The sequence below is a fragment of the Lonchura striata genome, chromosome 9 (assembly GCF_046129695.1).
Source record: "Lonchura striata isolate bLonStr1 chromosome 9, bLonStr1.mat, whole genome shotgun sequence".
Taxonomy (NCBI): domain Eukaryota; kingdom Metazoa; phylum Chordata; class Aves; order Passeriformes; family Estrildidae; genus Lonchura; species Lonchura striata.
In genome coordinates, this window is record NC_134611.1 from 1,140,908 (window position 1) to 1,165,196 (window position 24,289).

At 52.2% G+C, this 24,289-nt stretch overlaps 1 protein-coding gene across 2 annotated transcripts in view; it reads left to right on the plus strand.

Moving 5' to 3' along the window:
• LMX1A (LIM homeobox transcription factor 1 alpha) overlaps positions 1 to 19,967 on the plus strand; it is a 41,903-nt gene extending 21,936 nt beyond the window's left edge. For both annotated transcript variants that reach the window (XM_031505500.2, XM_077785236.1), the window contains exons 3-8: positions 13,449 to 13,681; positions 18,328 to 18,497; positions 18,642 to 18,719; positions 18,822 to 18,891; positions 19,018 to 19,188; positions 19,807 to 19,967. In XM_031505500.2, coding sequence (XP_031361360.2) covers positions 13,449 to 13,681; positions 18,328 to 18,497; positions 18,642 to 18,719; positions 18,822 to 18,891; positions 19,018 to 19,188; positions 19,807 to 19,967 — 883 coding nt within the window. The remainder of the gene's footprint in view (positions 1 to 13,448; positions 13,682 to 18,327; positions 18,498 to 18,641; positions 18,720 to 18,821; positions 18,892 to 19,017; positions 19,189 to 19,806) is intronic.
• The last annotated feature ends 4,322 nt before the right edge of the window (positions 19,968 to 24,289 follow it).

A 24,289-nucleotide genomic window follows, 5' to 3' on the forward strand; every position in this document is an offset into this window, starting at 1 on the left:
GAGATGGGATGAGGGCAGGGGGGAGCCAGCCCGGGCCGGCATCCGGAGCTCCCATCGCGCGAGAGGCGCGGTTTGTTCCGGCCACGCTGCTCTCAGCAGGCGAGGCTTGCCCCCGCAGAGCCTATTTTGGAACACAAAAGCCCCTGCTTACCTCTGGGAGGTGCTGCAGAGGGCTGGGGCTGCCTGCTGGCGAGGTGTCCTGGCTCTGCCGGGTGGGACACGGCGCCACGTGCTCCGAATAGCTCCGCGCAGACGTGGCCTGCGGAGATGAAATGTGGCTCTTGACCGATTGCGAATAAATCAGGGTCAGGAGCTTGAATGCTGGCCAAGAAACCCAAAGGGATAAAATATAGCCTCTCTGCAGACTGTTAGCAAACAGCACGTGGGCTGAGATCTGCTAGATAAATTTATGCGCTGTGAATTGTTCACCCAGCTGTAGTGGAGGGACGGATGGACCCACGGAGAACTAATAACCATATGTGGTGGACATGCCTTCGGTGCTGACCTTTAGAAGGTTCAGCAAGGCTGGGAGGTGGCACGGTGACGTTTTCCTAGGGATGCCACCGGGAGGGAATGGGGCACACGTGTTGCTGGGTGCAAGGGAGGGGGATTCAGGCTGCCTCTGCCCTCTGAGAGTCCGGGAGACAGGCTGGCAAAACACATTCCTGCTGCTGACCTTGGTTTGCCCATCGTGTCATTTGACATGGATTGAGGGTAAATCCCCAGCTTTTTCCCTTTGAGTTGTTGTTTCCAAGCTGGTGGGATTTGGCCAGCCTGAGAGCTCCCAATCCTGGTGCAACCAAGGGAGATCAGTTTAAAATGGGAGGTGGTATCAGAGGAAAAGTGAAAAGATGAGGGCACAGGGCCTCCAGCACCTGCTGTCACCCATTTCAGGTGAAATGCTGGGAGCTGGCAGTGCTGGGGGCTGCTTCCTCTCTCTGTCCCTGAGTTCCTCATAGCCACAAAGGGGAACACTGGCTTCATGTTGGGATGAAACAGCCTGCTGGTAGAACCAGCTCCAGGCAGGCCGACTCAGTGAGACTTTAGGCTCAGTTCTGCTGCTTTAAACTGGAGAGATGGGCCTGGCCCCAAAACACGGAGCCAAACAGCCTCATACTTGTCCAAGCTGCAGAGGAGTATGAGTGCTTTGTGGCTGGTGCCTCCTTTCTCTAAACCAGGCATCTGCTTCCCACCCTCCACCCCGGGATGCTGGATGTGTGCATGCTGTCATCAGATGGGACTGGCTCATATTTCTGTGTCAGCATCTTACACATCCACAGCTCTGTCCTGGCCTTAGCCCAGCCTGCTGACCCCCGTGGGCACCAGGCCCTGTGCCCTGGCCTGGCTATGGGGGGCCCTGCTCTGTCTTCTTGTCTCATTTCACCCCAGCGCTTCACTGGGAGCCTGAACTCACCCAGCTGAGATTCAGAGAAATGTGCAGAAAAAAGTATCCCCGTTTTGGGGGGAAAAAGCATTTCTCCCTGATGCTGGGCCGGTCCTGCGCTCCGGGGCTGGCTGGGCAGTCTGTCTTCCCTGGGCTGCAGGGGATGTTGAGGGGAATGTGAACTTTTCCTGCTTTCTGGGATTTGCAGCACTGTTTTGATGGTGGGAAAAGAGGCTTTTTCGAAGCTGGGCAGCCTGGGAATCCTCACTGGGATGGACCAGTGGCTGTGCTGCAGCAGCAGGGTGATCCCCTCTCCTGCTGGTCCATGTCCCACCTCCGTGGCTCATCCATCAGCTGCACCCCCTGCGCCTTTGCCTTGGGCTGTGACTTTTGACACAGGCAGGACACATTTAACAGTGTGCTCTGAACGCTTTGCAAGTGGCCACCGGTGGGTTGGGAGCCGTGGGGCTGTGGCACAGCTCCTGCTGGAGTGGCACCAGGGTTGGCATGGCCATCTCAGCCAGACCCTGTCCCTGTGGCAGTTGCCAGAGGATGAGAGTCACCAAAGGCTGGTGGCTCTGCGTGTCAGGGTGAAGGGTCCCCACCGTGGCTGTGCAATGCAGTCATCTCATTTGTTTAGGCTTCATCAGAGCAAAACCCAGCAAGTTTTTAATGCTGTTTATCCACCAAGGTGTCTTTCCTTTCTCCCTGTGGCAGTTGTAGATTTTCACAAAACCTTGGGAGGAAGTCTCGGATAAAACCCAGCGCAGTGAAATCAGCGTGATGAAGAGTGACAAGGTGCTTGGGTTGGATGTGCCTGGTGCTTTTGGTGGGGCAGCTTAGGAAAGCCCAGCACTGCACAGACAAACCCTAAAGATGTTTTGAGGGAAAACCTTTATTTGTAATTTTTTTCATTTAAGGGATGCGATTTGGCAAGAACCTGTCAGTTGGTCAGGTCTAACCTCCTACCTGGACACATTTCTGGCTGCTGGAAATTTCTGGGGGTGGAATTTGTGTCATTGCCACTCTGGCAATGGGCTCCCATGCCACTGGCACATCCACTTGCTGGGAGAGCCTTCTCCCAAATGAAGGCGTTGGGATATCTCCTGCGAGGGATTCGCAGCTAATTGGTACAACCAATATTTGTTTTGCAAATGCAATTGGAGGGAAAGAGGGATCGAGAGCGCCAGAAATTCAATTGACCTGTAAGAACAGATACGGTGTAAAGGGAATCCTTCCCCTGCCAAGCAAATATTTAGAAAGGAGAAGCAATAAAATGAATAAGCAACAAAGTAATATCCTGCCTCCACGGCCGACGGAGGCTGCTGGGAAGGGCTGCTGCCCCTGATGCTGAGATAACCCTGAGCAGACGAGTGGCAGGAACCTGTTTCCTAGAGAAAGCATGTTTGCTTTTGCCATCTCATTCATCAAAAGCTCATCCTGCTGCCTTGACAGCACTGGGACCTGTCTCAGGTAGCCTGGCAAGCTGGGCACTGTCCCTGTACCCCTGTACTGTGGCATAAACCCAGTGGTGGCACAGGGGACAGGGGTGTCCCTGCACCCTTGTCTCCTCTTGTAGGGGTTTCTCTGCTCTTTGCTGCCACGTCCCTGCTCAGCCTTCTCGGGTGATGAGAACACACTGGGAGGGATGTGGGTGCTGTGGGATGTGAGGGTTGTGTGGGAAAGAGCATCAATAGTTCCTGCCTGGAAGGACATTCCAGTGCCTCAGCACTCCTTGGTGTGAAAATCCAAATGGTTAAGGGGTGGAAAAAAAATAAAATATATAGTTTTTAGATCAGAAAGGTCCAGAAAAGCGTTGTGGTGAGATGGCATGCAGCCAGGGCTTTGGCTGGATGGAGCAAAGCACCCGAGTCCCTCTTTGCCAGATGGCTCAGCTTCCCTGGGCACAGCCCTGCAGTGTGACTTGAACTTACGCTCATGGCTGAATTTAAAAATCTCTGTGTAAAGCTAAGATTTTTCAGAAAAAATACCTCATGTACACATATATGTGTATATATGTATATATGTATACATGTACACATATATGTGTACATGTATATATATACACACATATGTATGTATAAAAATAAAATAAATAGAGCAAATATAAAATAGAGCAAGTAGAACAAAGGAAAATAATTTTAAGCGGGAGCTCTTAACCAGCTCCAGTGCTGAGCATGCTTAGGCCACTTTGGAGCCTTTTGAGCATCTTCCTCCAGTGATGGATATTGACCCTTCTGATTGGTGTCAGGATCTGAGACATCTTGTCATTTACTGGCATCAGTTAGAGCCTTTTCTGGAGGCTACTAGAATCACCTTAAAATGTTCACTGCACAGAAATCCAAAAGAGGTTTCGATTTGCATCGGTGGATTAATGAATTTTCAAGACAACATTGGCTAAAAATGTGAACTTCCTCAGGCTGAAAAGGAAAAAGCTCTAGAGAAGCTCAAGCAAAATTTGAACTCTTAACAGTAAAATTTTCCTGAGGTTTTATCCCTCTTATTGCAAGACTGAGCCCCTCTAGGATGCACTGTACCTCCCAGAAGCTGATGCTCAGGCCCGTGGAGGGCAGAGATCTGGTTTTCCACACGTGAGATGTTGTTTGCAGGGATCACAGAGGATGAGCTGCTGGACTGGCTCTGCCTCTGCATCCACAGACCACTGGTGGCATGGAATGCCCTCCATGTACCATCATCTGTGATCTCATCCCTGCCTCCAGTGCCACCAGGCTGCAAAGCACACCCCAGACATTTGTTTCTCCCGAAACCCCATCCTGAGAGCACACACCAGGAGAGAGCAGCAACATGAGCTCAGCGAGGAGCGAGGAGGGGGCGGGGGGGAGGTGGGGGGAAAAGATGGCTTAAATTTAATGTATTTTCAGATGACTATTTCCATTCATTCCAGAGCATATTCCTCTGGCATTTCCAGCACGCTTGTTTAGCCGAGTAGTTAACAAACTTCATGGAAACACATGTTATAGTGCTCTCTAGTGCACGGAGCTATGTATGAAGGATGATTCTTCTGAGATATCTCCATGCGAGCGCAGCTTTTGCTCCGGAGCAGCCCGTTAGCCACAGCAGCTGCTTCCCATTGTGAAGATGCTGCTGAGGGGGGAAAAAAAAAAACAAAAAACAAAACTAAAAAAAAACAAACCCTCCACCCCATCCCGACAACTTGACGACACGCGCAGATGATATTTATGCAAAACCCTACGCGAGGGTGAGGGAAATAAAAGATAAGGCAAGGAATAAGCGGGGCTGGAGAGCGCTATCTCCCTGCCGGTGTGCTCCCGCCCATCTCTGTTTGCCGAGCTGCTCCGAAGCAGCTGCTCCCTGTGTCCAAGTGAGTTTATTCTGTTTAGCTTTTATACAGCCCAGCGATTTTTATGGCCACCGGAGCGCCGGGAAGCTCCACAGGATATTGGCCGCCTCCTAATGAGAATTTGCCGCGTCGGCACGTCGGCGCAAACACCCCTGGTGAATGTTAAACGCCTGGGAAACATCAGCTCCATCCCTGGATGCTCCCAGAGTCCTTGGGGGGAACGTGGGGTTTCTGTTTAATAAAGGGAGAGGCAAGCCTTGATTGTAGCCTAGGAGACTGGAGAGCAGTCGAGGCTCCCGGCTGGACCCCGTGCACCCACGCTGGCCTCAGTGGGGATGCTCCAGGAAAACTGCACAGGGCCAGGGGAGCCCTGGGCAGTCAGGGGTTTTTGGGGTCCTAAAGGTGAGGCTGGACTTTTGGGTCCAGGCAGGTGTCGAACTCGGTCCCCTGGATGTGCCTGATCCCTTTTTGAGCCTGTTGGTGCAAGGTGGAGGTGAATTTTTAGTGTCACAAGGAAGTTGGGGCTGGAAAGGACTGGAAATCTTCTCAGTCCTTCTGCTTGGAGCAGGGCTCACTTGCGTGTGGATCAGGTTGTTCAGGGCTGGAACCAGTAAAGAATTGGCTGTGCCCAAGGAATGAGATTTCTGTTTGATCTGAATGCTCTATCTTTCCTTTGTTGCTTGTTTTTTTTTTTTTTTTCTTTTGTAACTCTCTGTTTGAAAATCTGAATGGAAAATAGGTTTAATTTTGGCCCGTGCCTATATTAATTTTCCATCACAGGAGGTTTAAAAAAAAAATCAGAAACAAATATAATGACTTGCAAGAGGAGTACATTAATCTGGAGCAGAATGAAAATAACTCCTTCCCCCACGGTGGTACAGCACGTCAAAAAAACAGCGTGTGTGTAAAATCCCCAAGGGGGTAGAAAAGCCAGCCTGCAGGAGGTTTCAGCCAGGATAGTTTTTTCCTGGAAAACAAACAAACAAAAAAGAATAGTTTTCAAGATCTTCACATTTTTATGCCCAAAATGAATGACATGAACAGTGCTTCCTTCTCTCCTGGTTATTCCTGCCCCGCTCACAAAGTCAGCCAAATCGGGGTGGTGGCGGCAGCAATGGCACATCCTCTTGCTCCTGGTGACTTTGCTTTTCCATCATTTGCCTCTCCATTAATCTCAGTACAAACAAAGGCTCTGAAGAGACAAGCTGAAAAGCTCCTGGGGGTACGTTTAAATCAGTCCTTTCTAATAATGTCTGTCGACCTCTCTGTGGAAGCACTGCTCCCCAAGGAAAGGACACGGAGCTGCGGCAGCGTGCTGAAATATGGTGGGGTGTAATTAATTCTGACCTCTGGCTCCCGCTCACTCACTCTCAATATTAAATTTGACTAGTGATATTGTGGTTTTTCAATTATCCTTGTTTTCTTGGGGGCATAGCGGGGCATGAGGGGGGTCGCTGCTCAAAATTCAGCTTGGTGGGAGATGCATCGCTTGGATGCAGGACTGCTGGGCTGAGGGCTGGATGGGATCAGTCCTTGGGTTGGCTTCACTGGGATGGCATTTGGGCCTGGATGTGGTATTCTGTGTGCCTCTCCCCCTCCTACCTGTGTCCCTCCTGCCTCTAGAACCTGGTGCTTCGTTGGTCCTGGGATGGGACCAAGTCCCTGTGTGATGCTACACGCTGTTAGTGAGGGTGGGGGGACACAAAAAGGACGGGTCTTTAGAAAAATGGGGAAGAAAATCAGCATTTTGGTCTTGGCTTTCTGGCCTTGCCCAGGAGATCACTTTCTGGGCACTCCTGCCACCAAGCAGACGATTTTTATCAGGCTCCTGGAAGGGGGACACAGCCATCAGCTGCTGTAGGACCTTGTTGGTGAAAGTCTTATTAGTATCAGAAATGGAGCAACACAGAACAGCCTTGGAAGATGTGCACTTGCTCCGCCTTTCACTTGGACACAGGGAAGGCTTGAGGGCTGCTGGTGTGTTTTGGCAGCGGCTGCTCACTGGGAAGGCTTGGTTTGTCTGTTTACTTAACCCCATCATTGTAGCAGTGCCCCTGCTGTGGTCTCTGGAGGGTCTGGGAGGTGTTAAGTGACCACTTTTGGACCCCATCCAGGAGTCGGGGGCGAAGGTGCCCTTTCCTGGGAAAGCTGGGATGATTTCCATGTAGCCAAAGGAGGGTTGAACAGAAAAGCATCACCCCCCTCTCCTCTGCTGCCCCTCTTTCCTCTCTGCCACGAGCTCCCCAGCGTGTCCCTCATCACTGGTGTCCTCTGCCGTGGGACCAGGCCCTGGGGGATGTGGGACCTGCTCAGGTACTTGCATCAGAGCAGGAGCTCCTTCAGGAATGCTCCTTCAGAACACCCATGCAAGGAACCCATAATTGAACCTCTTCAAAGCCTCTGGGTCCCTGGGTGGGGCTCCCCCTCCTCCACACCCAATACTGGCTCTGCCTTTGAGAGCAAGATGTGCTTATTGGCATCCTCTGCCACGATGGGCTCTCCGAGAATGCATGGCACAGGGGGATGCTGGATGGGGTAGAACCACTGGCTTAGGACCCTGAGAGAGCTGGGTTAGGTGAAGAAAGGCCAAAAATAGGCATCTCAGGTTTCTCCCCTCTTCCGCGCTCAGAGGAAGCACACAGCCACCAGCCAAGTGCTCAGGGGTGAATCTGCCAGAGACCAAATCTTGGCTTTTTGGGGTCCCTGTTCCCTGTTGGCAGCAGCAGCTCAGCTGAACCCTGGGGAGAACTTGCACCCCAGGGCCATGGAGGCGAGCTCGCATCAGCCCCTGGGGTGAAATAAGCCCATTTTGGCTCGGTTGCCATGTCCCCTCCAAGTGTTGGAAGATGCATTCAGGCAGCAGGAATGAGAAGGGCTTGAGCTGGGGGGGGGAGGGAGGAGAAGGGAAATTAAAGGAGGAAAAAAAAAAAGAAGGAAAATGCCACTTGCTGCAGAGCGAGCGAATTCTCCAATAAACCTGAATCTGCTGAGAATACATTTTACAAACATGCAGCGAAGTTGGCTGCTTTTGTTTGGGCGTTTGTTAAGCATTAACTAAAGAATGCCATGGTCCAGCCTGCTCGGTGTGAAACCTAATTCTCCCCCTTTCTGGAGCCATGGCATGGAGTGCTCAATTTTTTTCTCTCTGTAGGACTGCAGCCTTCTGGTACTCCAGCCAAAAAACACTCATATTTTAGCAAGCTTAGCCCCGGCCCCGTTGCCAGGCAGTAAAGCGAACACTTGTCCGCCTCAGGGTGTGGGGGGGGAGGGAGCTGGGAGACGGGGAAGGGTCAGGAGAAAAGCCCTGGGGAAAACATCCCTCCTCTCTCCCACCAGAGAGCTCCCTGAGGGCTTGGGGTGCGCAGCGAGGGAAGTGAGGGCGACTGCAGGCGTTTTCTTCCATCAGCTTGGGAGCCTGGTGTGGGTTTGGAGGTGATCACTGGTGTGGAGTTGCCCTCTGGATTGTGCTTCCCATCCCCAGGATGTGCCATCCTGCTCCGAGATGGACTCAGCTCTTTCCCAGACACTCCCAAGGTGTCAGCACCCCTCCTGCCAGGGCCAAGGATCCAGGGGGTGCCCCACGGCTGCAGCTGGGGGATGCCCTCACTGTCAGCATCTGTCAGCATCCCCCTTCCTGCCTGGCCACGGTCCGTGTCCCCTGCCTCCTCCTTCGGCTCCGTGAGGGCCGGGGCAGGGACAGGGTGACGTGAGCCCAGCAACAGCAGGGCAGTGGCTCATTCCCGAGCCACGGGTGCAGGGTTGACAGCAAGTGGCATTTCTCCACTGCCAGCCTCTCAAGGACCTGGTGCTGATGTTCCCCTTCCAGTGAGTGGCAGTGGGTGAGAAGATGACCAAGACAACTCAATCTGGTGTCCCCACTCCCTGTGGCTCATTGCTGGCCCTCACCCTTGTGGGCTCTTCCCCATGCCTTGGTGGGATTTATCACTTGGAGATGGCTCTCAGTGGCCAGGCTGGAGCTCCCAGTGCCTCCTGAAGGGTTGGCCAGGCTTCTCCCGAGCCGCGATCACAACGTGGGGTGAGTCGGGCAGGTCTCCGCACAGGTGTGTGGGCAAACCCCCCATCCCTGCGGATGGTGCCAGTGCAGGGGCACTCGGGGGCTGCCCCCATCACCCCATCCCTGCAGGCAGGGAGGGAAGCAGAGCTGCCTCACCTTCCCTGCCGCCCCAACCCGGGGCTGGGCGCAGCGATTGAGATTTGTCCGTCAGGATTTAATATCGGCGTCGGCGCCCCGGGAGGCTCGGCGGGGCCGCGTCTGTATGCGGGGCACGCAGCAGACAGCAGCCGGGAGGCGCCCGTCAATCACGGCCCCGTTCAGCCTGACACCTCCAGAGAGGGGCAAAGAGGCTCTGCTGGGGATCCCGGCTGCCCGTGCTGCACCCCGGCCGTCGGGAGGGGACACGGGATGCAGCATCCCAGAGCATCCCAAGGATCCCACTTTGGCCGTGCTTTTGGGTCGGTGCTTTTGGGTTTTGGTGATGCTGCGTGGTTGGGAAACCGCAAAAGAGGGGTCTGGGATGCTTTGTTGGGAAAGAGGAGTGGCATGGAGGAGTGGGGCTGCATCCTGGGGGATACGCCTAATGCCGCTGTGGGAATCCAGAGCTTCCCTCTGGCTGCCCTGGGACCCTGGCAGGGGGTCAGGAACCCCCTGGACAGAGCCCCCAGAGACACTGGCTGTGATCTCTGGCCATGGAAAAGAGTTTTCAATCTTACAGGATGAATTATAAGCTCTGAGTGTTTGATATGAGTAATAATTAAGTGTGGCATAGGTGCAAAAGTAAAATTTTAGGATTCTAGATGAGGGGTCCAAAGGGGACAAGATGGAGGAAATTGGGTGTGCCTTGTCCTTTTTCTCCTTCTTCATGCCCTCCGTGTTTCACTGTGGTGTTGGCATTTTTCTGTTGGTTCAGGCTGGGGACACACTGTCCAACGTAGGTGACAGATATTGGCACATTATTGTAAATACAGCCCAGGGAGTTTCTGGTATTTAATGTTTGTCACATCCCACTGAGGGCAGAGCCCCACACGCTGCCCTGCAGGACAGAGCTGGGCAGGGCAGCAGAACATGTGAGAGATAAACAGAATAAACAACCTGGAAACCAGCACAGACCAATTATGGCTTCTGCTTTGGCAGCGGGGCAGAAAGACAGAGACTTTCTACAATCTCGGGATCATCAATAGCTCAGATTCCGACATGCCGCCAGAAATGTTGCGCTTTTGGAAATGCCCAAATATTTTGCTCCAAAAGAGGGTGAGAATGTGTTGCCAGATGAATACAATACAAATACAAGATTTTCTTGAAAGCCACGATTCCCTTTCAACTTCAAAACTGCAGGTTGTCATTTCAAAAGAGACCTAAACTTCAAAAATAATTTTTAAACAGCGCAAATTAATCAAAACAAGCATAGGAATATTTTTAAGATCAGCCACAGGCTGTGTGTGGTGATAGAAATTACTCACACCACTATATTTTTGTTCCAGTTCCTCCCATTGAGCCTGTTGGTTTTATTTACAAATACTCACTGTTAGTCCTTCAGTGAGGTGTTTACTGAGCTGCTGGTGGCAGCCTGGTTCTCCACCAAGCATCCCAATCTCCCTGTCTGGTGCTCTGGCCAGCTTCCCACCTGGCTAAACAAACCCAGGGCTGCCAGTCAGGCCTGACCTAACTTTGGAACCACAGATTATGGAGGGGGAAAAGACCCTACTGAGAACTAAAGCATCCCTAAAATGCCGTAAGTGAAGCAGGAGAGAGCTGGGCATGGAGTTGAAGGTCCTGGAGATGGAGGAAAGCCTCTCTGGATCCAGGCTAGTGTGTCTCACTCAGGCTAAAATGTTAAATTAATTGCTAGAGTCTGGGTCTCAAGGGTATAGTCTGATCTCAAGGGAGTTGAGACACCAATAAGACCCTTTGCTCTCTCTCCATTACCACCTCTGCCAGATCGTGTTTTTTCTGCCTGTGACCTTTTAGTGCCTGAGGTCTCAGTTTATTGTCTGTTTATAAGGAGCTCTCTTTGTTTTCATACTGTGGAAGAGGTTTTATGGGGATTTCTCTGCAGCTCACATTGCCCAGGGATGGGGGAATCCTGCCCTGGGCAGTGAAAGACACCTGGACTGAACGGCATCCCTCAGTGGGAGCTGCTTTGGATATAAAGTCAATTATTCAGCGACCTAGGAATGGCTTTAAGTGTCTGATATCAGGCAGCCATTTACCTAAATCTCACACCTTCCTGCTGTGCAGCACACTTCAGGCTTGGAAACATCCACTGCTGGGGTGGTGCTGCTGTGCCTGGTTGGCAAAGGTTTGTGGCTGTCTAATAAGTGCCTGGGAAACAAATTTTGGGCACATTTATTCCTGGAGATTAGATGGCAGTAATGTAATATCTTATCAATATTTTATTACCGAGAGCAGTTGGTAATCCCAACAGGTAGGGCTTAAACATCATTTAAACAGGATGAGAATGTGTTGCCAGACGAATACAAATAGCCTCCACCATGACATAAAAGAGACATAATTAAAGATGAAGCGACTGCAGAAATATTAACACAAGCCAGTGTATGTTTGAGCTGGAACAAGAAAAAAATGACCCTTCAGAAGGGATGCTTTCAAGGGAATGCACATCCCTCACTTCCCAGGGCAGTCATAAGAATGCTGGAAATACATTTTAGGGATAGGCAGTTGTAGGTAAACTTGGGGAATTAAAGCTGAATGTAGAAAAAGAAAAGCTACTAATGGCAATTATGAACTCCCTAACCTCTGCATTTTTTTTTTTTTTTATGATTTCCCACTTTCTGTGGTGACGATTGTGTTTTATAAAAGCTTTATAACACCCCTTTCCTGCTTCTCTGGGAATGCCACATTTTGCTGAGCCTGCCCAGGATTTGGCTGGCATGGGGAGAGTGTTGCACCAGACCCTTGTGCTTGTCAGCACTGTTTGGGGAAAATCTGGGAGGCAGCAGGCACTTTTTCAAACAATCCCCATTTTCTGATGGCTTTCCTGTGAGGATTTTGCATATATCTGCTCCTCTGCTTGTCAGAACGGGGCTGATTCAGCACATTTCCTATGTGGGTTTTTTTTGATGGCCAAAAAAAACAACGGGGTTGAAAGCTCGGAGGTAACCTCTGCAGGATGTGTGCTGACTTTTGACTTCTCTTTCTGGGCCAAAGTCACCAAGACAGGGGAATAATAACGTCCAGTTCCCACAGATATTTCGGACAAGACTGGGTAAACAGTGGGTTTTTTTCTATGTGATGTCCAAGCCAAGAACTCAAATATCTGGGTGTGGCAAAGAGGTTCTGGTTTGATACCTTCAAACATCTCTGTTGGTCATCCCATTTACTGAAGATATCTGGCCCTAAGGTTAATTCCAGGTGCCTCCAAGTCCTCTGAAGCTGACACTGATGCTGCCACCTCTGCTCTTCTCACCTCAGTTTTCCCCAGCTATAAATCACTGATCATTCTCAGTAAGGACATTTAAACTGGGAGAAAGAAAAGCTCTGTTCCAGCCTAAAGTGTTATTGCTGTTGTTATTATTATTGGTTTTAAGTCTAGAGCCAGAGTCTTGAAACCTGGGAACGGTTTAATTAGTGATGCCTCAAACGCTGTCACATCACTGTCAAGGAACAAGCTGAGCTTTTCCTTTTCCTTTTGACATGTCAAGTCTTCAGTCTGGCACCCCGGATTTGCTGTCTTGGAGATTTTTATGATGTATTAGACATTCCTGATGTGTTTCTGATTTTTATTATATTTTTATGATATGATCTTGATTATGAAATTCCTGGTTTTTATGATACATTAGACATTCCTGTGCAAGTGGGGATGGGGTGACCCAGGCCAGAGGGATGGGGTGGTCTGTGGGCGAGGGAGAGTGAGGTTACTTTCTGCGAGTGCTTGTGGAGAGGCACAGATGAGCTCCTTGACCCCACTGCTGTCTCCAGCATCTCCTTGGATCTAGGCATGAGCTGGAGGGAGGTGACATGTGGAGTTGGCTTGGTAGAACCTGTGTGGAACTGGTGCTGTCTTGTGGTGGTGGTACCAGGGCTGTTTGCTTTGATACCTTTTCTTTTTTGTCTGGAGCATCGGGGTGTCGGGGTCTTCATCACTTGGCCGCATTCACGGTAAGCACCTGGTGAGCCCCAAAATACTGAAGCTGACCTGAAGGCAGCACTGGATGACAGTGCAGCACTAAGAGCACGTCCCCTGTCACTGCAGGGTGCCAGCACCGCTGTCCCCAGCCCCTCAATGCACCGAGGGGTGACACAGCACCGCTGTGCTGATCTCCCCACGATGGCCACCCCATCCCTTGTCCCAGCACGCGCAGTGTAGGCAAACCTGATGGGAAGAGATGACGATGTCTGACTCAATTCAGAAGGCTGAATGATTTCTTTATTATAACTATGCTAAAATACATTAATATACTATATAAAGGAAGATACTAAAACTATATACTACTTTCTCTAACTCGATGTTTAACTTTAACACAACTCATTACTCGCTCATGAGCATCTAGATTGGATTGGCCATCAGGCTCAAGCAATCCTCACCAAAACCTAATCAAGCACTCACTCTAAGTAAACAATTCTCTAAACACATCCCACGTGAGAAAACCAAAAAGCAAAAATAAAAACGGTTTTCTCTTTCGTTTCTCTCTGTACACCTCTATAAAAACACCCCGGACGAAAGCGCAGCGGGGTGTGACGGCGGCTGTCCTTGGCTTGTCCCGCAGGCTGTTCGCGGTGAAGTGCGCGGGCTGCCTGGAGCCCATCGCGCCCAGCGAGCTGGTGATGCGCGCCCAGAAGAGCGTCTACCACCTGCACTGCTTCTGCTGCTGCGTCTGCGAGCGGCGCCTGCAGAAGGGCGACGAGTTCGTGCTGAAGGAAGGGCAGCTCCTCTGTAAGGGCGACTACGAGAAGGAGCGGGAGCTGCTGAGCTTGGTGAGCCCGGCTCTGTCGGATTCTGGTAAGGGGCCGCCCGCGCCCGGCGTCTCCCTGGCTGGTCCCGCTCCGAGGCCCCTCAGGGGTCTGGAGGTGAGGTTTGGGCTCGCCGCCCTGACCTTCTGCCCTTTGGTCTGAGGGAATAAGCTCTGGAAGATCTTCCTGCCACCTCGGTGCTGAGGGTTGAGCAGGGAGCTCGGCGGTGGGGGGCTGCAGGGCTGCAGGATGCTCTGAGGAACATCCCACCTCATAAGGCTCATTTCTGTAGGGGTTTGTGCTCCTGGCCTGGGCAGAGCACCAGCACGCCACCCAAGGGTGTGCAGCTTCCCCAGATGTGGCCACTGACTACCTTGAGCTAAACCTTTGTCCCTCCCCTGTGCCTCAGTATCCCTGCCTGGGGCCCTGGAAAGGCTGAGAACAAGAAGTGAGGTGCTTCTGCTGTAGTCACCCCTTTTAATAACAAGAGGAAACTGAGGCACAGAGCTCAAACATGAGCTGGCAGCAGGGAGTCTGCAAACCTTGTGTCCCCAACAGCTTCCAAGGCAGCAGATGGCCAGAACCAGCCTGCTGACCCATCATGGGGACACTGTGGGGACACCACAGAGCCGAGCGGGGCTGCAGGAGAGGTGGCACTGTGGCTGGAAGCAGGCAGGTGGCCAGCATCCTGCTCCAGCCAGGGTGTCACCACCGGGTTAGGTTGCTCAGAGCATCAGACCAGCATTAAAATATCTATCTGCAGTCAGTGCAAATTAAACCCGAATGTTTCCCAGGAAGACAAATTTAGTAAGAAAGCCCAGCGCTGGGGACTGGGAGGGTGGAAATGATCTGATGATCTGGTAGCTGAAATCCTCAGGATAACACCATCCCCACAGAGCCCTGCTCCTCACCAGTCTCTCAGTTCCCCTTAAAATCCTCACTGGGGAAAAGTCTGCTTTGTGGAGGGAAAGGATTTACCTTTGAAATTCTCTGCTCTGAAAAAGACTGCCAGCAGCTGCAGGGGGGGCCAAGTGGGGCTGTCTTTTCCCTGCTGGAGCAAAGCATTGGATTTAAAAAAAGTAGGAATCAAGATTAGGAGTGTGTTGTTAAAGTGTGAAGCATGGACATGACAAAGCCTGGTGCTCTCTGTCACTGGAGTGCTGTAACTGGGAGAAGATTTGTGAAGGGATGGAGATGGTTTTCATAGTTATGGAGCAAAAAATTGCCCAAAGCCTGTATTTCTCTTTAATATTGAGCTCCTCTGCAGCAAAAGCCTGTCTGTCTTTGGCAGCACTGCCTGTGTAGGTTCTGTGTGAGCTCTGCAACCCTGCTTTGCTCAGGACAAAAAAGTCCTCCTTGCAACTGACAGTGGTGATGTTTAAAAATCAGAGTGAGTCCATGGGAGGAGGTGGCTGGGGGGAGCTGGTGAGTGATGGTCCAGCACTGGAGGAGCTGGAGAGGCAGGAGTGCAGGAGGATCCAGCCCACTGGCACTGGCTCTTCCCTTAGCCCTGGGAAAGTCCTTAACTGATTGAAGAATTACTGTTTTTTCCTCTGGGATACACAAACCCTTTTCGGTTAAAATAGAAACCAATGAAGAGATGTCACGCAGAAGAGAAAGCAAATCCCCCACAATGGTTTGGGTTTGTTCCTAGTGGGGGAAAAGGGCATTTGGGGAAAGGTTGGGGAGCTTTTCCTCCCCAGCGACTCATCAGCCTGTGGTCCAGCCCCACTGCCAGCAGCTCTGGCCAAACCAAGAGCCTCAGCTTAGCAAAAACCTCCAGGGGAAAAACTTATTTTGGTGGAAACTCCAGCTGAGACCTGAGGGATGTGAAGGGCCAGTGTGGGAGTCAAAAGGGCAAGGCAACCCATTGGCTGATCAGAAACCTAACCCAAAGCCCCTGACATGGCCTGGCAGCCTCTGACTGGGGGGTCCTGGCCCTTGCCATCTCCCCACAGTCCCCATAGCTTGTCCCCACCACCATCCCTGTCTGCTTTTGGTGGCTACCAGCTTCGTCTGGGGACAATGGCACAGCAGGGACCAGCCCAGGTACGCATCCCCTGGGGATGCTCAGTGTGTGGTGGCTTCTCCTCCCCCCAGGCCCAGTGCTGTGCCAGGAGATGCAGAGTGGTGTCCCCTCTCCGGCACCACTCCCCTGTGGATGCCCTTCACCAGCAGCATGTGATGAGCTCCTCCAGCCTCTTCCCTGTCCCCCCGTGGCTGCTTTGAAGCCCCCCAGCCTCCCTCCCTCCCTCCCTCCCTCCCCCCAGCCGCCGCACACCAAGGGCCACTTTATGAGAAAGCGCAGATAAAAAGCGAGCCATATGTTGTCTGTAATCTCCCAAACCCTCGCTTCAATTACTGCCTCCCCCAAGCCTCCGCCGCCCAGCCTGAGTAAACAAGCCCCTCTGAAAGAGGACCCTGCTTTCCAATTAAAAACGTCCTAACGTTCCTCCTCTCCCTAAATCCTCCTGAGCGAGGAATGTCCTGGCCCCGGCAGCGGGATGCGGGCTCGGCAGGTCGGAGCGAGGGCACGGCGCACAATATCCATGGAATATCCATCGCCCCGGCCTCTTCCAGGTGACGTCAGGGGCAGCCCCAGACACTCATTAATTTCTCCCCCCTCCTCAGTGGGGAAAGGCTTGAAAGGGAGAGTTAATTAAAAGTAATACCCCGCCAAATCCGGCTTCACTTTTCCTTCTTTCCCTTTGACACTGGGAAGGATTTGGGGAGCAGGTGTTGGCAGGGGGATGGGCTTGGAGAGGCTGCTCCAGGCGGGTTTTCCCCCTTGGAGTGGGTTTTGAGCATCATGGACCTGATGGAGCCCATGAGCCTGTGGCCATGTCCTGCTGGGCTCTGCCCCTCCTGGACTGGAGGGGAGTGGGGTGCTGACCTCGTGCTGGGGTGCAGACAGGTCCAGGCACCACTTGACATTCCTTCTCCCTCGATATGTAAAAATCTCTGCATTTCCATCAAAACGAAACGCCTTCAGCATTCAGGAGAGCCAGCAGCTTGGCAGAGCAGGGGCCTGGCACTGGGAAGGAGGCAGCAGCAGCAGCAGCAGCCACTGCTCAGCCCCATCAGAGGCTCCACAGCTTGGGCCTCCCCTCACTGGGGTGTAAGAACCCCAGCGTGGCATCCCTCGGGGTGGGACATGCAAGGAAACATCAGTTTGTCCTTCCTGTTGGTGTGGGAATGTCATGGGTGTGCCACAAGTAAGAAGGGAGCTGGAGCAGCAGCAAGGCTCTGGTTCCCAGGGGCCAGACCCAGCTCCCAGCTGTTTGGGGACTGCCAGCATGAAGAGCTCTCCCTGCCCACTATCAGGGAAGGTCTCTGCATTGGCTGGAACCCAGGAGAGAGCCCACTGGTGTGGAGAGGAGAGGTAACTGGTGCCTGAGAGCATTCTTGCTGCTCCTCTGGGATCTTTGCCCCTCTTCGCCCTGGAGATCTGCTCGTGTCTTTCCTCATTCCCAGCTGGGCTGCCGTTGGATTGAAACTTCCCTGGTGTGTGTGATCCATGATTAGCTCTTGCCATGGGGTTTGACCTGGCCCGTTTTCCCCATGAATTACCCTGAGGCAGGCTCACACTCCCTGGTACATCCCCGTGTTCCAGAGCCGTGGCAGCCCTGGGATGGATGTGGGCCAAGCACAGCCTTGCAGAGCCCGAGTCTGTATCCAACCAGCTCCATTATCCATTCCCAGATGAACAGAGAAGGAGCTTTCTGGAAAAGGCTGTAAGTGATTTATAGCTAGCCAGAGGGAAGATGCTGTCAAACCTGCATCACAGCCCTTCCCACACAGGCTGAGCAAGCAAGGTCATCAGCAGGGGAGGTGCAGTAAATGAGGAGAGCTGGGAAGAGGCACTGTCCACTTTCCCGGAGCAGTTCCTGCCCAAAGGCTCCGTGCCCTGAGTGGTGGAGAGAGCAGAGAGATACATCCCAGTGCCTGGGAATGCAGTGGGGCAGCACATCACAGTGAGTAGCTGAGGGGTGAAGGCTGAAAGACCCTGGGTTTCTGTCCAGGGAGATTTAAAACTCCACAGAAAGAAGGAAATACCGGGCAGAAATGTGCCCCTTGCATGTATGAATAAAAGTTTGTGCTCTGAAGGGAGTTGTCCTCTATGGTAGGGCAGAGCAGGAGGTGTTTGTGAGAGATTCCTGGCTAACACATGGCCCTCTCTGAGCATCCCTGCTCACCCATCACCCTGACCCCCCCCAGCCTGGCCTGCCTGTGCAGAGGGACCCCATCTCTGTGTCCACCTGGGCTGGGGATCAGCCCCAGGGGCACAGCGGTCCTCCCTCACCTGGATGTGAGCTGTGTGTCTCTGTCCAGATACGTCCCCAGCTGTGGCCTGGCTGGACATTCCTGTGAAGCAGGCAGAGATCTGGCTCTGGTGGAGGGAAAATCAGCTGTCCCAGGGTTTCACACTGCAGCTGCTCAGACTGTTGGGGAAAAGAAGAACCCAAAGCACATCTGCTGGCTGAGCAGTCACACCCTTCAAGTGGCAGTAGCTCTCCCCCACTCTCTGAGCTGCCATGGGGCAGCCAGTCCCAAACCTCAGCTTCTCACACATACTCAGAACAAGATCCCCTCCAACACCAGCTTGTTTTAAATCTCTCAGATCATTTTGACCATGCTGGAGATGGTGTGTGCTGCTTGCTTCCTGTAAAGGACCTGCTCTTTTTTCCTCCTTAGGCAAAAGTGATGATGAGGACAGCATCTGCAAGCTGGGCCAGGCCTCGGGGAAGGGCGCTGAGGACGGGAAGGATCACAAACGGCCCAAGAGGCCACGGACCATCCTGACCACGCAGCAGCGGAGGGCGTTCAAGGCGTCCTTTGAGGTCTCCTCCAAGCCCTGCAGGAAGGTATGGGCAGAAGGGCCCATGCCCAGCACCTGGGGATGTCCTGGGTGCTGAGCACGGCCTTGCCCTGGCTGATCTGACCCTTCCTAAACTGCCCCTGAAAAGCTGAGTGGGCTGAGAGCCGCCACTGTCCCTCTTCTGTCCCAGGTGCGGGAGACGCTGGCGGCAGAGACGGGGCTGAGCGTCCGCGTGGTGCAGGTCTGGTTCCAGAACCAGCGAGCAAAGGTGGGTACCAGGGGTGCCAGCATCCATGGCTGGGGCTCCCTCCCTCCTGGCTTTGGCCAGGGGATGATTTCATCCTGTTCTTCTCCCTTTCCTCTCTCGCAGATGAAGAAGCTGGCCAGGAGGCAGCAGCAGCAGCAGCAGGACCAGCAGAACACGCAGCGCCTGAGCTCAGGTACCCCCTGCACAATTTGGGTTTCCCCATCTCCCAGCCCTCTCCGGCCTTCGCAGCGGAGCTCAGCCACCCGAAAAAGCAGCAGCCCGGCTGATGCCTTGATCTTATCTTGATCTTGTCTTGCAGCCCAGACAAACAGCAGCGGCGGCACGGGGCTGGAGGGGATGCTGAACCCCTACACCACCCTGCCCCCGCCCCAGCAGCTGCTGGGCATGGAGCAGGGTGTCTACGGCTCCGACCCTTTCCGGCAAGGGCTCACCCCGCCCCAGATGCCCGGAGACCACATGCACCCCTACGGTAGGGCTCTGGGGATGCTCTGTTTTCCTTCAGAGACATGCTGGGTTGTGGTGGGGTCCACTCACCCTGAAATACCTTGTGCTACTGATGCCTTTTAGGGCTTACAAAAAAAAAAAAAAAAAAAAAAAAAGGTCAGGCAAAGTTAAAAGAATGAAAGTGGATATTTACTAAAGGGCCTTCAGGTACATTAAGGGCAGGCAGAAGCCTCCCCAAGGGGCTACACCAAAGATGGACGATGTTCACGAGTTTTTCAGACAATTATAAGTTTGGTCCATTTACATATCAGGGGTTAATCCTCCAATTTCACCTTCAGGTAATGAAGTCATATTCCCCCAGTTTGCTCCCCGCCATTTCACTTTTTGTTGATACTTTTCAGGGTCTGAGGCTGTAGGGTGTCCTTGAGTTTCAGGTCCAGAGGGATTGTTTTGTGTGACCAGAATGTGGAGACAGCAGCTAACACTCTGTATGGAGTTTAGAGTTATACACTAAAGCAGTACAGGATCTGAAAAACACAAAGCTAAAATCCTGAGACATGACTATGAGAGCTAGGGGTACCAGGCACTGTGGAGGTGCTGGAGCAGGCTCTGAACCCCTCCTGTCCCTTCCTTGCTTCCCAAGGTGCCGAGCCCCTCTTCCACGACCTGGACAGCGACGATACCTCACTGAGCAACCTGGGGGACTGCTTCCTCGGCACAGCAGATGCAGGGCCACTCCAGGCACGAGTGGGAAACCCCATCGACCACCTGTACTCCATGCAGAACTCCTACTTCACCTCCTGAGCCCAGCGTGGTCCCCCCAGGAGAGGCTGCAGAGCTCCCGGGGTTGGGGGGGAAGGGGAGCAGCTCTGCTGGGATGCTGTCAAATAATGTTGTAGCTTGGGATTCCCAAGGAGTGAGTTAAGTTATGGGTTGCATAGTTTCATGTTTCTCTTAGGAGCCTAGGATTAGGGACAGGAGTGGTTTTTGCAGCTGGCTGATGGATTTTCAAATTTCAAACGGGGACACGAATTTCCCGTTTCACCAGGGGGAGGGGGATTCTCCTGTAGGAGCATCCCAGCGCTGTATCCCACCTTTAGAAAGAGCAAACTGCTGATCTTCATGGGGAAAGCCTGCAGCATCAGCTGGGCTTTGAAATCTGAAAAGCTGACAACGCTCTGCAGAAACACGAGGGGAAAATATCGCTGCAGGGTTCGGGGTTTTCCCCTCTGTTCCCTCAACCAGTTTGAGTGCCCGCTGCTTAAACGTAGGGACTTTTAAGATAGATGTTCCCATGCGAATATAGAAAGCTAGAAACCCCTAGCATTGTCCCTGTCCCCGAGGACAGGGGCTGTGTGTGTGGATGTGTGTGTGTGTGGGCACGCACGTGTGTGCGTGCAGAGCCGTGTGGCTGGGAGTGTTGCGCTGCACGGCCACACCTGCCAGATTGTATCAACAAAAAAAGTTTATTTCTAAGTCTATCAGAAATTTACTGTACAGCAAAAGTAACTTTATTTTCAGTGTGAACCATATTTAAGGAAATACTCAATGCACTTAAGTTATAAGAGGAAATAATTTTACTTTTTATAAACGTTATGTTTAGGTTGCAAAAGCCCAGTGGCAGGGAAGGAACATCAGTTCTTTTCAAGCAACAGGTTTGGGTTTTGGGGTTGGTTATTTTTGGTGTTCTCAGGTTGCCCCACTGGTTTCGAGGTGCAATTGAAACACAGAGCAGAGCTGGTTCAGAAACCTGCTTTTTGCCAGCAGATTGATGGGGGCAGCGTGGTGGCCAGGTCCTGTCCCCACTGCTGGACGTGTCCAGGAGGTCAGTGTGGGGCAGGCGTGCTGGAGCTGGTGGACATCCCAGCCCATTTGGGTTCAGCCACGCTTCTCCACATCACCTTTTCCTTCCCCAGCAGGTCCCAGGCTGCCTCCACCAGCGACCCCATCCCATATCCTCCAGTCTGGGTGCTAGGCCGCTGTGAGCTGCTGTCCTGGCACTGGGAAACGCTGCAGCCCAATTCCCCACCCCTCAGGGGAAGCAGAAAGGAGGGACAGCCCTGCCTTTCCCACCCCGTGCTCGGCTTCATCCCTGCCAGACCTGTGGGAACCTGGGGGAAGTTCTCCTTGGGGTCGAGCCTTCGGGTGGCCCTCACCTCATCCCCACTCTCGTTTTCATGCGTTGTGTCCTTTTTGTGCTGCTGTTCACAAACGATGTAAGCGACAACCCGAAAAGACGTGCAAGTGACTGTGAGGCTGAAAACACTGGCTCGTCGCCGCCGTCCGGTCTGACACTGAATGAATGTAGCAGGGTCTGGAGATGGCTGACCCGGCGGGAAACACTGACAGCACTGTCAGAAATCACGCACCGAGGTGAAATTAAAAAGACAAAAAAAAAAAAAATTCTCTGTTAAAAGAAAAAAAAAAAAACAAACTAAAACAGCCTGGTGTTTTCTTGCATGATTGTGTTCTCTTGACTGGGAGAGGGAAGGGTTTGAGGAGTCTCCAAAAGAAGCAAGGTCTTGGGTAGGGTGTAGTGAGAAGTTTTGGGGTTTTGATATCAAAGATTCACAGAATCATAGACCCCATCACGGTGTGGGTTGGAAAGGACTTTAAAGACCATCCAGTTCCAGCCCTCTGCCATGGGCAGGGACACCTTACACCACCCCAGGTTGCTCCAAGCCCCACCCAACCTGGCCTTGAACACTTCCAGAAGTGGCATCCGCAGCTTCTCTGGGCAACCTGTGCCAGGGCCTCATCGTATTCTGTGTTCTGGGACTAAGCTGGCCCTTGGAGTGTCCTGAGTGGCCGACAGACAGAGATTGCTGGGTGTGGAAGGTGAGACAGCTGTCTCTGGCTCCCACCCAAGGTGGCAGAGAGGACTCCAACCTCTCATCTGAAGTAGCACTTCATGAACCCCAGCCCTCCACGTTAGGACCACGAGCAGCTCCGTGTTAGGACTGCCTTAAAGGTATGGGTGGGTGTTTCCAAAAGGGAATTGCTCTTACCACAGCTCCCAGACACAGGGAGGTTCCACAAATATGCCACCAAATGGGGATCCCCAGCTCATTTTCTGAGTTGTTCAAAACAACGTGTGCCCCTTCCTGCCCATTATCAGTTCCTGCTCCACAGCTCCTGTTCTAAAATGGCATGACTGTAAGAAGAAAACTTGCCATTTTTATTTCCCAAGTTGTGAAATAAAGAGCCCAAGAACAGCCTGGGTGCCTGGGTTGGTTTGGGGTTTTGCTCTGTCTCAAGGGAGCAGCAGGGAAAAGGGCTGAACTTGTCTTGTGGTGGACAGGTTGGGGAAATTAGAGCTTGAGGTTTCTCTGACATCAAGCTTGGTGGTCTTGGAGAAATACTTGGCTGGTACAATGTGGAGAAGAGGGCAGATCTAGATTACAGGGGGTGTGGAGGAGCTGCTGTGGCCCATGAAACCAGTATGATTTGTAGGATCAGCTCTAGGCAATGGCTGGGTTAACACCATCCAAGCTTGCAATGTAAAAATAGGTTTCCCTTAATGGCTATTAAAACTGCCTCCAAAATTCCTCTCACTGGGATACTTCTTAAAATGTCATGTTTAAATCTGTGGGGGTTTATTAATGTTTTAAAGATAAAACGTTTGTCTTCCTCACCTACAGCTATTTCTTGTTTGAAAAATGCTCAGGTGCATCAATCTGGTTTTTCATCAGCCCAGCTGCCAATTTACACTTGCTAAATTGCTTCCCCCCAAAAAAAAAAACCAAAAAACCACAGATCGTACAGACTGGTTGCGCACTTTCCCACTTTTAAAATCTTGCAAAAATGTAATTATGTAATTATACCCTATAATAACAGTCTCTTGATACAAATATTGGTATATGTATAAAATTGTTATATAGAGCATGTAATTTTGGGAAAGGATCAGAATTATGGATGAGGGCAGACTTTTGTCAAGCAAAATCAGGAGAATTCATGGTTTTAAACCTGTTCTTCTGCCACTTGGCCCAGTGCTTGACACAGGCCGAACATGAGCCCAGTTTGCAATCTTGCCATGGAGTAGCAGATGTGGGTCCTCCTGTCATCTGGATTTCATATCCTCCTGCTCCTTATTTCAGGGTGCGGATGGATCCTGCCAAAGCAAAACTGGCTGGGCCTTATCTTCTGCAGGTGCTGGAGTCACTGCATGGCAGGTGACAGGCTGGGTGGGTTGTCAGGTGTCCCTTGGTTTGTCCCACTGGGATGTCCTTTTGTGGGGCTGCTTTGCCCCATGTCCGAGCCCAACCTCAGCTGGGGAGTGGCTCCCTAGGACAGATGATACCTTCTTGTCAAAGGCAGGAAGAAAAGAGCGAGGTCTGAGGTGAAAACAGGTTCTACCTCGCTCTCCAAGGCAAGGGCAATGCCAGGAGCGGGTTGGGAGCTGACCTTTGTGTCTCTAGTGACTCCAAACAAAGCTGCTTCTGTTCAGGCACTGCTCGGTGGCCAAGGAGAGATCAAGTCAGAGATTACTTGTCAGTTGAGGACACTGATTAGATGATACTGATAGGCAGCCAGCTCTGAGTGATATTATGTTAATTAACTTGCTCTTTGTGAATGGACGGCAGATGCAGCCTGGAATGAAAATCAAAATGGCATTGGGCAGTGCTGGCTGGGTTTGCAGGTGGGTATTTGAGTCTTGGTGGTGTTTTTAGATGTTTGTTGGAGACTTGTAGTGCACAGACATAGGAGCTGGAGCAAGCAACCTTCCTGGAAGGATGTGACCTTGCTGTCTAGGAAAACCAGCTCCAGTGAAGGGCTGGAGCCTTGCCTTGCTCTGAGTGGCCTGGCTCAGCATGTAACTGCAGTCAGCAGAGCTGTGCTGGCTCCTGCAAGCTGGGTGAGGGCAGGAGGAGCCCCCAAACCCAGCAAAGATCCTGGTGCAGTGGGGACACACCAGGTGGGAAGCCCAGGTCACGGTCACCTCCGCAGCCTCTTGCTGCCCTGGGTGTTTGAGGGCTGATTTCTGCTGTGATGCATCCATGCCCCAGGAGAGAAGAACCTGCAGGAGAGTTTTTCATGTGCCCACACTCATTGGTCATCTCTCTGCATATAGGAGGTGGAGAGGGCCCAAATCCCAAGGAAACCATAGGCAGGGTCCTTTCCTGGCT